The sequence below is a fragment of the Dermacentor andersoni genome, chromosome 2 (assembly GCF_023375885.2).
Source record: "Dermacentor andersoni chromosome 2, qqDerAnde1_hic_scaffold, whole genome shotgun sequence".
NCBI lineage: Eukaryota > Metazoa > Arthropoda > Arachnida > Ixodida > Ixodidae > Dermacentor > Dermacentor andersoni.
The window spans coordinates 31769603-31783895 of NC_092815.1; the positions used below are offsets into that span (position 1 = coordinate 31769603).

General features: G+C 42.5%; 1 protein-coding gene across 1 annotated transcript in view; it reads left to right on the forward strand.

Annotated features, from left to right (window-relative positions):
* The first annotated feature begins 819 nt into the window (after positions 1 to 819).
* The window catches only part of LOC126542641 (adipokinetic hormone/corazonin-related peptide receptor variant I-like), a 152096-nt gene continuing 138622 nt past the window's right edge, over positions 820 to 14293 (forward strand). Inside the window, exon 1 of the mRNA XM_072286376.1 lies at positions 820 to 1966. Coding sequence (XP_072142477.1) covers positions 1370 to 1966 — 597 coding nt within the window. The 5' untranslated portion in view covers positions 820 to 1369. The remainder of the gene's footprint in view (positions 1967 to 14293) is intronic.

Sequence of the window (14293 nt, forward strand, 5' to 3'; positions counted from 1 at the left end):
ACGATAAGTTAAAGGTAATTAAAGTGGATGAAAACACAACTTGCCGCAGGTGGGAACGAGGGTCTCGACTCCGACAACATTGATGCCTTGAGGTAGCATATGTGGGTTTATTGAACGGTTGCCTTCACCCAAAAAGATCACGTTCTCGTGACGCCTGCGGCAAAAACGACGTTCCACGTCCGCCGCAAGGTCTGTGAGTGGTGGCGCTGGCTAGCACTCCCAGGGTTCTACTAGGACACATAAATACCCAAGAAAAGTGGATGGGAAAACGGCGCCGCGGTAGCTCAATTGGTAGAGCATCGCACGCGAAATGCGAAGGTTGTGGGTTCGGTTCCCACCTGCGGCAAGTTGTTTTTTCATCCACTCTAATTACCTTTAACTTATCGTTTCTTTATTTCATTTATAAGCAAAAGTAATTTCCCCTATGTTGTCCTTGGTGTCAGTGTTTGTTGGCTTCTTATGATATGACTAGTAAAAATCGAGCCCCTCGGTTAACCCCCTTCCTTCTCGTTAATATATATATATATAATCCGACTGATGCCCTGATTTGCTGAGCTAACATTTGGTAGAGTCGGAATCGAACATCCTTGAAATGTCATTTTGTTAGAAGGCGAAATGACAAAATCATAGCGATACTTACAGACATTAGGAGTTTCCTCTGTCGCGCTGATTGCGGTTCTCTATCGCAACGTCTCCTTTGAAAGCGCGCGCTAACTCACCATTAGCCACCATCCGCGCGCGCGCGCGCTGCGATCGATGAAGCTCGGAAGGGTCCGTGCGTTCTCAGCCGGGACCCTACGGCCCAGTTGCACGAGAGAGCCCACGGCGGCCACTACCAGCCACGGAACACGAGGCGCGCCGGCGAAGCACGCGCGATCTGCAGCGTAGCACGACCGTTCGTCGAGCGGGACCTTGGGACGTGCATCGCGTTGTCTCCTGTGGGTGCCCGCATGGTACCGTGTGTTCGAAGTTGTTCTTCTTCGTGTGACAGCGCCTTCTTGTTGTCGTTGAAAAGATAAATTGTAAGGAGATTGCTTTCATGGCGTGTTTTCAAGGCGCTTTGTGAAATGCGTCTCAAATGAGAACGTTTCATTCTTCTGAACGCGCCACAGCTAATGCATGGTAGAACAGAAAATTGCGTACGGCATAACTTATCCTTTGCATAGTGCTTTTTTTACTGCTTTGACTCCCGTGGAAAGACGCGACGACTATTGATGAACAGTGGTTTGTCTACAATGTGCTGTTTTCGAAGTGCCTGCGCAAAAGATAGCGCATTTGGATCGCCCTCCTGCTTAACGACGGGGATAAAATTTGTGTTTGCGTTATGCCATTCGGCGAAGATGGTGTTGATTCGGTCGCCGCTTAACATATGTGCCAAAAATTTGAAGTATTGTACACCCGTGAAACAACTTTAAAAATGGAGTCTGGAATCGAGATGGTCCTCTTGAGCGAACAGGAAATGACGTCCCCCAACACCAGTTTCCAAGACGGCGATCCGCACGCAGGCGAAAACGCTTCAGCAGCGTCGCTAGCCGTGGGCGAAGAGCTGACGTTCAGCACGCATTCACTAGTGCAGGTGATCATTTACTGCATCCTGTTCGTTATAGCCGGAGCCGGCAACGTGCCGGTGTTCGTCAGCTTGCTCAACAAGCGGCACCGCAAGTCTCGCATCAAACTCATGATCCTGCACCTCGCCATCGCCGACCTGATCGTGACGTTTGTGATGATTCCGCTCGAGGTTGCCTGGAGGCTCACGGTCCAGTGGGCGGCGGGGAACGTCATGTGCAAACTGATGCAGATGCTCCGTGCGTTCGGCCCCTACCTCTCGTCAATGGTTCTCGTGTGCATCAGCGTGGACCGATATTACGCCGTGCTGCACCCGCTCAAGGTGCACAGCGGCCATCGCCGAGGCAGGATAATGCTCACTGTCGCCTGGTACGCGAGCCTTATCTGTAGCATACCACAGGTGAGTGACGTCTCTAGTGCGGCAAGTGCGCAATACGTGCACCTGTCCCATTCTTATTCTCTGACGTATATGATGTGCCATTTCAGTGTTCAGTATTCAATTTCATCTTGACGCAAACTACCATGTCAGCTCAAGTAACTGCGGACTTCTGTGCTATGTTGATCAACTTACGTCTTGGCTGTAATAATATAGAGCGCTCACAAAATCGAGCCTCTCCTAAGCTGCGTTATCGGCAGAAAGGTGTTTTGTGCGTAAATAGGGCGCACGAGTACGAAAAGAGGGACAAGCAAAAGAAAGATGACAGGGCGCTCACTACATACCAGGCCTTTCTCTTAGAGACACATCAATATTTACGTCATTGCCATTCGAGAATGCGCACATGGAAAGGTGAATCGTCAGCTCACGTGAAATGCAAAGTGTCAACCAATAAAATCATGTTTGCTTTTTTTATATTAACACGTGTGGTACTAATGCATTGTGAACAATTTAATCGAATGTGCAGTTGCTCAAGCAATTTATGATGTATAGCGTCTCCATTTTTTCTGCGTGCATATTTTAATCTCGTGAGACGGCTGCGGGGTGCAGCACTCAGCGTAGCATGCCGAAACCCCGATTTGATTAGGTGGCACGCCGTAGTTGAGGATTTCGGAATAATTTCGACCGCCAGGGGTTCTTTAACGTACACCCAGTGCATGAGGTCCGGGCGTTATTTCATTGCGCCCACATCTATATGCTGCCACCGCGGCCAGCATTTCATTCCTCAACCTCGTCCTTAGCATGGCAACACCATAGCCGCTAAGTCACCGCGGCTTGTTAGACACATAATTCTCGTAGGCGACGCCAACGACGCAATTCGCAAAAGGTTGGCTTGGTTTGTTTCATAGGGCAGCTTCCTGCTTTCGCCCAAAATACACGCACGCATTTGTGCCTATTCTGGAGGGGTGGCAACGTTGCGTCATCTTTTTCTGGATATGAGACGACTTAGGAATATGAGACACTATTTCCAGTGTCTTCTTGCCATGCGTTCGCTTTTGCGTATCTTTTTTTTTTACTGTAGGCATTTTGTTTTGCTGCGAGAACATTTCAAGAACGGCTACCAACCATGGAAACGGATCGCTTGCAAGGAAGACATTTATAACCTGGGGGCCGATTTTCTCTCTTGCAACATGAGCACCGACTCTCTAAGGTATCTCGGGCGAAAGCAGATGTCTTGCGAAAAGAAGCGCAAGAACCTTTCTGAGGCTTGAGCCATGGGTGTCGTACACACGAGATTTCTATAACACGTGGCAAGGAAGACATTGGATAAACGGGCCAAGGCATACTCAATCGGACTCGGGAACACGAATTCTCAATCAGTATAAAGGCGCTTACGCATTTGTCGATGTACTGCTTTGATTGTCCTAGCGCGTCACCTGTTTCACGAGATTAAGAAACTCCGAAAAGTAGGAACAGCGTAGCTCGCGAAATACTTGAGCCGTTTCACATTCAGTGAAATGGTTCACAATGCATTAGTGATGCATCTGTTAATTTACGAAACTGTTAATATGATTTTATAAGTAGGCATTTTCCATTGAACCTGTGCTGATGATTCACTATGGCATCTGCAAATGTCAGAATGGCAATGTTCTTCACAATAATATGCTTTCCTCAAAAAAGAACTATAGTTTGACGTAAGCATTGGTAAGGTCACATTTCTTGCCTTTGTTTTTTCTTTCGTACTCGTTTTTCTACATGAAAGCATACCAACTCACTTAACAAGTTACTTTTCAGAAACAAGTTCTTTACTTTGGACACATATTGCTAAAGTTTGGTGCCAAAAAAAAAAAATAACGTGCACTCACCAAGAATAAAAGAAAATAAAGAACAGACGTTTCGGGCCCCGTACGGGTCCCTTGATCACAATGAAGGCATAAGCATGAGCGCGCGGCTGTTTATGATTGAGGTGGCGCCGCATGCGGGTGCACATCTCAGGAAGATTACCCCGCATCCTTTTTATCATGCGTCTAGTTGACTCAATGTAAAATGATTCTATAAGCAAACGGGCAGATGAGTTTTTCTTTTTTGTGTCAATGATGTTTCCGTCATTGAATGAAGTGCATCAATTATCGTGCGTCAATGTCAGTGAAGTGTCAATGATTCCGGTTATTTCGTGATGTTTCGCCTGGGCGTTCGTGGTTGTGACAAAGGTACCTGTAAGGGGCCCGAAACGTCTGTTCTTTATTTTTTTAATTCTTGGTGAATGCACGTTTGTTTTTTTTTTTTTGGCACCAATATCTTTCCTCGCCAGACGAATTTTTGTCAACACTTGACTATTGAGAATTTGAAAGTTAATTTTCCGAAGTCGTAATAAGGCCCTTCTTTATGCGTTAATACAACCGGAAGACTCCAGAAATATATTATAGCTTAGCTGACAATGTAAAATTTGAGCCACAACAATGGTTATCTCAGTAATAAACTATTTTAAGTTCTCTTTTATAAAGTCACCAACAATTGGCATTCATATTATTAACCAAAACGTGCCGCTGAAGTTTCACTCGTTTTAAAACGGTTCATAAGGAATTTCCTTGTATACATTGTTGCGATAATTTTCGCAGTAACATTCTTACAACAATGAAAATTTTTTCTGCTGCTTGACAATGCGACAGTTCAGTGAAAAGGGGTGCAAAACTAAAATGTTCTAATTCCATGACAGCGCTACTTCAATTTAGGACAACTTAATGTGTGTTTAGGGCCTCCCTTATTGCGTCTTTAGTATTTTTTTTCTTGTTAATCTGGCTCACCTGTTTTTATTCGATTCGTTCACTTCTGATATTGTGGTGACACCGGGAGCCTTTTGGCAGCAACAATACGCCTCGACTTGTGCTCCGATTACGAGCTTGAATACCCCCCCACCCCCCCCCCCCCTTCCCGGTGTATGGTGGTTAGCATAACATCTTGATAACATTGCCAAATATTGTGCCCTGTAAGGTTAGTATTCGGTGCATATCATGCTTTGTTTCTGTCGCTGTTTTACTTTCAGTGAAATGGTTGGTCATGTAGAGACGACTGAATTATCACGTAGCATAGTGTATTCATTTTACGTAATATTGCTTAAGCCATTCAAGAATTTAAGTTCGTGAAGAGTCGGACAAGAGAAGTTTCATAACTCATTATTTTTTCAATGTCAGAACTGCGCGACTCTTCACAGTTCATGCGAGCGTACTATACTGGCGACAGCTGTGGGAGCTGCTCTTATGTATCAACGTGATGACGTTACTTTGCATGACCGAGGCTCCACCACGCGTCACCTTCTGGAATCTATACTGCCATGCATTATCGTCTGACATTTCTCAACGCTTCTACAGGTTGTTGCCAGAAGCGTGCAAGGTTGTCGCCAGTAAAGCCATAATGCACTGGACATCATGTGCCGCCAGGTGTAGCGCACGAAAATAACAGAGAAACAAAAACGGGTGTGTGAGCGAAGAGCGCGCCGCGCATTTGGGGCGCTATAACTTATAACTATTGAAGTTTGTTTCTATTGAATTTTCTTCGTTACCCATCCATGATTGGTCAAAAATTTTTAGACTGTATGCCACAAGACGACACGACAACCGCAAAAACTCCCCATCTCAAGATGACGAGCGAACATTGATTATGCGTGATTTGACCGAAAAAAAAATAACAAAATTTCTTTCCGATTGTACGTATTTTTCACCATTAGCCTCCCGTGATTGCTGAACTTATTTTCGGATCATGCCTAGTGCACTTGTCTGTCACGCGGCGCTACAAAACCACGGAACTTGCGACATCAAAGAGACGTGTAAGCCCTATCTATCTATCTATATATATATATATAGATATATATATATATATATATATATATATATATATATATATATATATATATATATATATATATATATATATTTCAAGGAAAAGTTCTGTAGGTCCGGTGCATAGGTAGTTGAATAAACGAAGGAGCACACTTACGAAAATTCCATTATTAATGTTGTAACGTTTCGGCCGTGGCACGGCCTTCGTCAGAATACACAAGCTACAAGTGCGCACCCGCTTTTATGTGCGTGCGCACGTGGGCATAATCAGCAGTACATGCACGTGTGCACTTGTAAATAATAACAGAAAGAGTACAGCAGTAAATGTAACATACGCCGATAAATTATATGTATGAAATATCATTATGGTATCACGATGATGGTACATGAAGTTACAGAATGATATCAATTGCGACATGGCAAAACTAGGAACAAATTGATTTGGCATGGTTTGTCAACTCTGTACAAGAATATACACATCAAGATATGGCAGACAAGCACGACATTTTGCCTGCGCTCTCGTTGATACCGGATGACACTGTGTTAAATTTATGAATGAAAAAGGATTCTCGTACTTCTCGATCGTGGTGTGATTTGAAACCTGATTGTACTACTGTTGCTTTGATGTTGTCAAACGTATGACCTGGCAGTCGAACATGTTTAGACAATGGAAGGTGCGGCAAGCTGTTAGCGTGTGCCTTGTGGTTGTTAAATCTGATACGAAAAGATGTTTCGGTCTGACCGATATACTGCATACGGCACACTGAACATTCAAGCAGATAGATGATGTTTGTTGATATATATATATATATATATCAACATATATATATATATATATATATATATATATATATATATATATATATATATATATACATATATATAGCTGCCTAATTATGCCGAACAAAACTGAAAGTATTTTGGAACATCCGGAGACTTCTCCTTCATAAAAAGAATACAAGATTGCTGTTCGCTTATCGCTGTGGTGGTGTGCACTCGGAGTTGCGAGCGAGAATTGATTTCTTTCCGTTTAAAAGAAATTGCGTTGCAGTATAACGTTACGGAGTCCTTTCAGCACGTATACGTCATCGCTGCGCTAAATCTTATTGACTGAGAACCCGTTTAAGCAGCATTTTCAACTTTCCGTTGCCCGCCACCGCAAGATAAGCAAGTGGAAGCGGACCAATCGGAGATGCTCGGACCACTCTCCTCACCCGGTTATCACTTTCAATGTGCTAGCTCGGCCTCAACGAAACGCTCTCCTTTATAAGGCACGCTCGTCGCGCCTCACTGACCAATCAGATGAGGCATACCTGTCGCGATAGGCAATGCTATTATTCGCTTTGAAACCAAACCGAAGTCACCTGGGGCGCGATCGGAGATCTTTGTTCGATACGCGTTCTGTTCGGTTGCTGCAACGTCACAAAGTGGCAGTATGCAATATTTTTGAGAATGGGGTGGAGAGAGCAGCCAATCGGCAAGCGGTGAACTCCCTGGAAGCTTACTTCCCTCGTTTGTCGTCTGCTTGCAGACAGTATACTACGAAACGAAATGTTTATCGTCTTCCAAGGAATGAAATCTTTATCTAAGAAATGTATTTTTGTCTTCTCAAGCATAAACACGTTTGCAAATAGTAGTAAGTGTGAATACTACAGTTTATAACTATTAGTTTCTCTGCGCTGTCCCTAGGTGGTGTCGCGCACAGTGAGAACAAAGAAAGAAAAAAGAAACGACGGGAGCAGTGGCGCACTTTTCAAGAGGCAGCAACAACATTCCAGTGGTTCGCTGGCACCGATGATGGGGTCGATTTCGCTGTACAACCAAGGCACTATTTGTTTGGAGAAACGAAAGCGACGCCGGAATTTACTTTCTGCCAGTTCTTCAAACGCGTTTCGCAATGCCTACCCACTCTCCTTCCTCCTCGAGCAACGCCAGCGCAAACACCGAAGTTCCGAACGCAAGCGCCATTTTTCTTGAATTAAACTATGGATTGGATCCGAACGTGCCAATTAGCTGCCGAAGCCGCTGTTTGGGTCCAATCCAATGCACCAGACGCGCCATGCGAAGGCGGTCTCGTAACGAGCGATGATCGCTCCAAACTTCCCAACTCCCGCCGGGTTCGGCGCCCAGCAGACTACGTGCTCGGTTGCACGATGATTGACATGAGCGTGTCGTAATTTTGACGTCACCAAAAACGTGACCGCGCCCCGCGGCTGGTGACGTCGGCGCAGAGTAGGCCAATCGCCGGTAACCGAACGAACGCGCCGAACTTAGATATCCGATCGCACCCCTGCTATAAATGTCAAAAGGTTTTTTGGGGTGTTTGAAAGAACCTTGCAGGTCATCGCCTTATGTGCTTGCGTTGGCAGTTACGTAAATTTGACGTCAGGAGATCGGCAGAAAGTCAGAATGGAATAACTTCACGTTATAGCGCGCTTGCTTTCCACATCGAAGAAAAGATCCGCATAATGTATGAATACTTTCTGATTCCCTCTATTATTTTAAAGCTACCTCTTTATGGAATCCGTCATGTCACATTATCAGTACACAACAATAACGCAGTACACAGCAATAACAGGAGTTTGTTCCAAAATTCAGTATATGAAATGTGGGTGGCGCAAGGATCTGTCTTAGGGCCTATTTTATTTTTACTGTATATTAGCGATATTGTAAATATTCAAGGCTATTCCAAGAATATGTTATACGGGGATAACAGAAATGTGTTCGTCTCAGGAAGAAAAATACAAAATCTTTTTGAGCAAGTTAACATCTGGCTACAGCAATTAAGTTTGTGGCTCAATGAAAATAAACTCTAATTAAACATAAATAAAACGAAGTATTTAGTATTTAATTCGAAAGATAACCCACCCTCAGCTTAACTGGAGTTTCAGAAGGTCAGCATCGAACAGACATCAATAGCAATATTTTTAGGAATTATATTCCATGAGAACCTGTCTTGATCACCGCACGTAGATGTTCACAGAAACAATATTGCTCGGCCTGTACCTGCGCAAAACAGCTTGCAATATTTTCTGCCAATAAATGTGAAGCGCAGTATATATAATGCGCTTATACATTCTCAATTAGCTTACACTTTCCTGGTTTGGTCAATAACGACACAATCAAACTTAACAAGCTTTCAAACACTTCAAAACCAGCGCACTGTGTGCAATAGGAAACTTAGGACGTACTGATACCACTAAACCATGCTATAGCAAATATAAAATACTAACATCATCAAAACTTCCCAGTTATAAATTATTCCTCGAAATTTAGCGGAAATTCTGGGAAGACAAATGTCCCTTTCAAATCAGATACTATGGCAAAACGACAAGCTACAACCCCATAAAAAGTCTGATAGTAGTACCACGTTGCAGAACAAAGAACGGAGATCGAAAACTGGCTATTCCACTTCCTAACCTTTTAAACAACTACTAAACAACTACCCCTTAGTATGGGACCTGCTAAATTCTAAAATTTCAAAACAGTTTTGAGAAAACGGTAAAAGAATTGTTACTATCGAAACTAATATAAATGTTAAACTACCAATATAAAATATTTTGTATATATTTTTGTTTTATTTCAAGTCTTTAGCAAACTGTAAAATTAACCTTGTTCTTTTTTTTTATTAATTCTGTACTCAGCTGTTTAAAAATGTGTAGCTAGCCTAATTTCATCTGTGCTCTCTCGAATGTCTGCCATTTTTGCCATACTGCTGCCACTGTAGGGGTGACAAAGCCGAGTCAGGCAATTATTTGCCTTTAGCCGTGTTCCCTATGACAATTCGAATATTGTCTTAAATAAATCAATAAAGAAAAAAATAAAGTTTAACAGAATGGATAACTCGGCTAGTTGGTTTACTTGTGTCTTGAAACTAAAAGCGCACAAAGAAGAGAACGAAGAGTGACGACAGCACGCAGGGCGCTTACTCTCAACAGAAAAATTTCATTAAAAGGAAACAAAGATATGCACGCCAAAAAGGTTTCATCGTTTATCGTCTCGTCCCGTCTTCTTTCTTCGTTCTCATATCTGTGTGCTTTTACATTTTCAAGATGAAAGAAATAAATAAAGAAAATAGAACAAGTTCACTCAATCGTTTTTAAACCGGTCACCGAATGGAATAACAGGCAGTGCTGTCATTCCTTTCCGAGGAGGAAGACTGAATTTGTTTTCGAGCAAGAATTTTCTCCTGTACATTCAAGCATGCTATTTGAGCATATACAAGGCAGCTTTCCTGTAAGTGTTTTCTATCCCGGGGCACTAAATTTTATTACACAGATGCGCAGTGGCTATTTATTCCTTTATTGCAAAAATGTACAGTTGCTAAAGGCTGATTTAATTAACATTCTGTTGCTTCCTTTCATGGCGATTGGCACGGCAAATGCAAGCGTTTTTCTTTATAGCTGTCACAAATTAAAGCCTGCTAATAAGAGCACTATTGTAGGACTCCTTTTACTGCTCACGAGAGGCAAGCGCCCCGACCAACTTCATCGTCGTTCTCGCGGCGGCTCGTTTCTTGAATATCGCTCGATGCGCTTGGCGCGAGCGAGTGTCGGCCTGGCTGCCTGGCTCCAGTGTAAATAGCCTGTAAATAGCCTCTTCTGTCTGTGACTTTCCACGCGCCTTGGATATTTAACAGCACCGTGACGGTGCTTTTGCCGCCGGGGGGGTAGTATTACGATATCATCGAGCGATATTCAAGAAACGAGCCGCCGCGAGAACGACGATGAAGTTGGTCGGTGCGCTTGGCGCGAGCGAGTGTCGGCCTGGCTGCCTGGCTCACGTGTAAATAGCCTGTAAATAGCCTCTTCTGTCTGTGTCTTTCCACACGCAACAATATTTAACTCCTTCTAAAAAAACTTCGCGAATTTCGTAGCCCTTTCTTTCGGCGTCTACATCAATGTTGTCAATACGCGGAAGGGGCCGGTAATTTGCGCGCAGATTTGAGGACTGTTCTCACTGATGCAACGCTGTGAATTAGACATGTAGTGTATTAATGACATGCATATTTATGGCCCACAAAACATTACAAAGTTATATTTGCTTACCCGCTACGTCAATACATGTGCCTGCTATATCGCTTCACATGTGTCTCACCGGGACCCAGACCTTTCTTAAGAAATGCTCCTCCAGTAAATTAGTAATACACTTTGAAAAGAACGTACAAGTGATGTAACCAACATGCGGAAAGTCGTGAGAAGAAAAAAATAAGAATGTTGGAATGTTCGATAACGTACGAATAAAGTAATGCTTTTTATTCTATTTTATAAGATGATCCAATACTTTATATTTGGTGTTTTCGATACCCGATTTGACCAATTGTCTCCCATATTATGCAGTCAATAGAGCCTGCAAGTGAACAGAATCTACGCGTGTGTTAGCTCACTGCAAGGAGCGGAAAGAAAGAAGTTGCCGGCGTAAAGTTCAATCCCTGTAAGCCTTCTATTACTGCTCGTTGATGATCTCCGCAGTCAACCGCGCATATAAAATTTTCCTTTACAATTTTCATTATATGCTTTCCGAAAACTCCAGTTGCCACATTTTACCTCTCATGCTTCGCGAAGAATTTCAAAGGCGCAATTCCTATCTTTCTTCACCGTACTTTAACAGTGTACTCGTATTCGTGTTTCTAGAAACGTCAATATGTTTGTCTGAAACAACAAACTTACATATTAAAAACTTATGTCTTACTTCAAGATGTCATCGACGTTTACTGTTCAAGGCCTTCACAACATGAGAATTAACACGAGAAACCATCACAGAAATTTAGTCGCTGGAGGAGGTACTGCCTTAGCAATAAGTAGCCTTACCAAAAGAAGGCTGCGCTTGTACCTGTACATAATTGCACCAATAAATGAATTTTAAATAGATCTGAGTCACCTGCAGTAGATATGCGAGTGATAAGATCGGTAAGCATTTCTTGATAAGCTGGAATCTTTTTTTACGTTGTCTCAAAGAAGTGAAATGAACCATTGGATATCGTGGGTGACACACATATAAACACAGAAAACACGAATAACCACACTATACCTGTTTAGCGCAGTACTATAACAGCCATAACTTAATTACTCACCCACGTATGTAACTAAAACATATGTGTCTTAAATTGATCACGCTTAAGCTTCTTTAGGCACAGGGATAGTTGGAGGTGTTTACTCGGTGCCAGTTTCTGATCGTCTTGCTATCTTCACTGCTTTCGATTCTCCTGTTAGTACTAAGCGCGCAAGATTTATTGTTGTTAGAACAATAATAAATATTACGTGCTTAGTAAATCTATTTAGTAAATCGCTTAGTAAATCACTTAGTAAATCTTGCGGGCTTTGGAAAAAATCGCTTCCCTTAATATCTTATAATCTAATTTGCTATAGCAAAACAGATTATAATATGTTAAAGAAAGAAATTTTTTCGATAAATTACAATGACATATACAACGAGCATAGCGACACGCAACTGACATACCTGACAAAATGCTTAGTATCTCTATAGCCAGCAGTAAACCAAGGTGTTAAACGGCCGACATGATAAACCTGTGCGCCCTTGGATGATAAAGCAGATACTTGAAATACATCAAACCAAGGAATATTGGTATGATAAGTGGCGGCATAAGAAATTCAATGAATAGTATTTACAAAAATTGAAGACACAGTGGAATAAATCAGTCACTATGATTAGATAGCGCAGAAGAGACTACTATGCACTGTTAATTGTGCAGACAGGTGGTGACGAAAAAAAGAGGGGGGAGGTTGTAAATGAAGTTACATAGAAACAAAGTAAACAAATCGTCCTTATCGACGTTGTTCATGAAGACACTTAAGAACGATTCAACACATATTTTTCGTGTATCGACCTATCTATAGTGGCGAAGCTTAGTGATTGCAAGAATATATATTTTTCTCAGAGTCCTGTTTGTAACAATATTGCAGATGCTTACCATTCAGCTTGAGCACGTCATGGCGACAGCCAATGGTACGTCAACGTATAAAACCTGCAGAGACAATTGTATTAATATTCGCCTGATTAAAGAGCACTTATATGTATTTTAGGGCGGCTTTTATGTAACTTGCTTTGTAATTTTTTGAACTGCTCTAGTTACCCCTCCACCCTAAAAATTGCTAAGATTATCCTCGTTTTCAGAAATGGAGATCGCACTTACCCTTCTAACAACATACTATTATCCGTGTTCAGTATCATTAACACCATTTTCGAAAAGATTTTCGATATACGATTCTGTCGATTTATTGATAAGTATGAGTATATGTTTCGTCAGCAACGTGTGTTTCGTGTAAATTATTCTAATTCGTCAGCAATATTAACGTTCACTCAAATAATTATTGTTTCTTTTCAAAATAATATGCCTCTTGAAGTATTTTCTTGGACCTAAAAAAGCTCTTAGGCACCGTCGATCACACTATACTTCTTAATAAACTAAAGCATGAAGGAAAAATTCGGCACCACGTTGCACTCCTGCAACACGAGAAGGCGAAAGCCTGCTGCGCACTTAGTCATGCATTAAGTCATACAATCGGAGGGGTCCGACTTCTTGCAGGAGATTACGAGCCGCAGCGTGAAGTACATGTGTGGCAAGCCGTTGCCGTCTCGCATCGCCGCGTTTCTGCTTTCGCAGTTCGGCTTCTCCGGCTCGTTCTCGACGCTTCGCTGCGGCTTCGCGCGCTCGAGTAGCGGGGTCAGACTCGCGCCAACGACGTTTCTCTTCGACTTTACGTTGCACCCTCTCAGCATGGGAAAGCAGCACTCGTGGGCTAATCCTTGCTTGCCCCGCTTCACACGTTGCACCTCGTTTCTCGCTTGGCGAGCATCCTCGGCCATTGCACACTTGCCAGGGATTTGCGTACGTGTATGCAATGCTTTATTGATGGTTGGTATGCTCGTTTTGAGCTTGTTCTTTATTGAAACTTGTGCTGTTTTGTTTTGTATGGGTGATTTCAATGAATGTATGCACTGTTCGCTTCGCTTTGCTGAGCGCTTATAACCTCTGCCTTACGTGGGTATGGGCCATTGCAATTTTTTGTTTGGTTCCGGGGGGGGGGGGGAAGTATGAGCCATTGCTGATGATATTTTTTGTAGCACTTCACTTGACGCCGCGTTTTTTGGGTACGAGCCATTGCAACGAGTCACTTAAGGCGTTTGCCTTAATATCACGTCATCTCCCAAGAACGTGAGCACTGAAGTCCCGAAAGGATCCGATCGCTTGCCAATATTATTTTCTTTATATATTAACCACTTCCTACAAATATTAAGATCAAGTAAAATCCTTATATATGCCCATGACACTTGCATTGTGGTTAAAGTCAACCACGTTCATTATTTTGAATATAAGGAAAAACAGAAGTTGAAGAAGGGCTATGAATGGTTTTTTAAATAACAAACTTACAGATAACGTTAAAAAGTATAAGTATGTTGTATTCGTATATGTATCATGTCCCTGCCTCTTAAGTGTTTCGTTAAAGATAAACAATCTCTTACAATCTCATTTTTGGGGCTAAATAAAACTTCC